General features: G+C 42.0%; 1 protein-coding gene across 1 annotated transcript in view; it reads left to right on the forward strand.

The window, feature by feature from the left end:
• Positions 1 to 1,919: 1,919 nt before the first annotated feature.
• dmpk (DM1 protein kinase) overlaps positions 1,920 to 2,548 on the forward strand; it is an 83,441-nt gene continuing 82,812 nt past the window's right edge. The window contains exon 1 of the mRNA XM_005754324.1: positions 1,920 to 2,525. Within this exon, the coding sequence (XP_005754381.1) occupies positions 2,360 to 2,525 (166 nt within the window). The 5' untranslated portion in view covers positions 1,920 to 2,359. The remainder of the gene's footprint in view (positions 2,526 to 2,548) is intronic.

Raw genomic sequence — 2,548 nt, forward strand, 5'->3', positions numbered from 1 at the left:
ACCACTGAGTCCAGTCTTTCTTTGTCGGCAAAGGAATTCAGGAAAAAGAACCGGAATTTAATAGTAGCAGACGTCTCCGAAAAGTCAAAGCACTTTCGCAAATATGCAATACCTTGGTAAATCGAGCAGATATTTGATGTTTACACAGCTACTTTCTCGCCTGAAAATATGTTAAAAGTTTATTTTGTGACCCATAAAGATTAGAAGGGGAATTTTAAAACTTAGTAGCGGCCGCCATTATTGGAAACTGGAGTTTGGCTATGAATTCTGGGATGTGACAGGCCACGAAGGACACACCCGACCCATCCTTCAAATTCGGGGGAAAGGAGGACAAATTTGTCGGCTGCATTCGGAGGAGTCTACGAATTTTTACAGCCTTCGGCGCGTCGCTGTGACGTAATCGGTCTGCAAATGCGTCCTCAGGAGGATGCAGCCCATGAATTGACCTATGGTCAAATGAAACAAAAATTGAATTTTTTTGTCACAATTATGTTTCCTTCATTTGGCGAAAAAAGAGAAGCCTTTAACCCAAAGAACACCATCCCCACTGTCAAACATGGTGGTGGGGAACCTAATGCTCTGGGGGTGTTTTCCAGCCAAAGGACCAGGGAACCTATTCACAGTAAATGGGACCATTAAAAGAGCAATGCATGAAGATTCTCAACGACAACATCAGGCAGTCTGCAGAGGAACTTGGCCTTGGGCACCAGTGGATATTTCAGCACGACAATGACCCAAAACACATAGCTGAGGTAGTGAAGAAATGGTTAGGAGACAAAAACATTAACATTTTGCAGTGGCTCAACCAGAGTCCTGACTTGAATCCAACTGAGAATCTGTGGAGGGAGCTAAACATCTGGGTGACGGCAAGAAGACCCTCCAACTTGAAAGATTTGGAGCTCATTGCTAAAGACGAATGGGCAAAAATTCCGGTGGAGACATGCAAAAAGCTGGTCTGTTATTATAGGGAGTGTTTGATTGCTGCAATAACCAATAAAGGCTTATCTATAGGTTACTGTGAAAGGTATGAATAATTCTGGACATAAAACGTTTTGCTCAAATGTCAAAAGCTGAGAATTTTTTTCCCACAATGATGCCTCTTGTACATTGTACATATGCCTGTGTCATTTCTGGTAAAAAGAAAAACACTAGCTGGTTGAATAAAAACAACTTTAAGTCAAAATATGCCAGGGGTATGAATAATTATAGGTTTGACTGTCTCTCTCTCTCTCTCTCACTCATATATACACATATATAATGTATGTGATGTTGAGTGTAAGGTGAGTGTATTTATAAATAAGGAGGAGAAAAGGGAGAAAAGGAAAAGAGAGAGAGGAAAAGAGGCAGGTTGTTTGGAATGTCAAAGAAGGAAAAGTTGGGGACAAGAAAAAAAATCTTGTTAAAGAGAGTACAGACAGACCACTACAGCTCAGGCAGCCAAGGGCAAAAGAGGGATACAAACAGTAGTGACAGATGAACAAACAATTTTAACCCTAACAATACAATTTTTCAACTCCATTGAACTGGATGAGAGGAAACGGCTTCTACTGCATTCCTGAGAGAATGAGTGACAAAAATATGACATGATGAGAACTGAGAAGGATAACAGAGAGACGAGAAGGGTGGGACAGAAGAAAAAATGAAGAGAACTAAAAAAAGATTTTGGACAGTTGACAAAATAAGAGATTTACATTTTCAAAACAAAAGCAAAATCTAGAACTGATTCAGGTCAGCAGTTCCTCTTTGCTCTATCACAAGAGGAAGGACAGGGAATAAAAGCAAACAAGGGCTGGTAATACAAAGAGCTACTAATGCACAAAATGAAAAGAGGAATTGTTTCTGAACAGTTCAGTGCTTTGCTATTACCTTAAACTGTTGCAGTAGGAACTTTGGATTACTTTGAAAAGGGGCAGCTGAAAGACAGCGAGAGGGAGATCCAGACCAAAAAAGGTGTTGAGTCAGAGTTGGAGAAACTGCAGGCTTAACAGACGCACGGCTATGGGAAGAGAAGAAAAAGGAGAGACCCCGACAGACATCCAGGCATCTGACAGACATACAAGCGAGGGAGAGTGTAAGTGACAGTAAACTGAGGGAGGGATAGAGAATATGATAAAAAAGAGGATGTCTGTATGAAAACCGTTGCTCATGTTCTGTGATCAAGCAGAACAGCTAGAAAGGAAAGGCAATTGAGGAGGGGTTTGCAGTAGAATTAGGTCGTGATCTGGAGAAAGCCGTTACTATAGACATAATTTTAAAGAGTCAAACCGGAGAAACTGCAAACTGAAGATTTAAAGTCATGGACACCAGGGCTTCACTACAGCACTAAAACAAACAACCAAGCCCTCACCCCCTGGGAAAAATGTCAGCGGGGCCTGACCTAGGTGCATCTGATCTGGCAGAGGGCCACCGGACCACAGGACCTGTTGGACTCCAAACACTGTTGGATCTACTGGTTGGCGTCTATCAGGAATTCTACTCTTCACCCTTTGCAAGGGAGAAGTATGTCTCTGGTTTTCTCCAGTGGGGTGAGTTCTTGCCTCTTGTTTTA

Source organism: Pundamilia nyererei, unplaced genomic scaffold (genome assembly GCF_000239375.1).
Source record: "Pundamilia nyererei isolate P.nyererei 1_Seehausen unplaced genomic scaffold, PunNye1.0 scaffold00542, whole genome shotgun sequence".
Lineage (NCBI taxonomy): Eukaryota > Metazoa > Chordata > Actinopteri > Cichliformes > Cichlidae > Pundamilia > Pundamilia nyererei.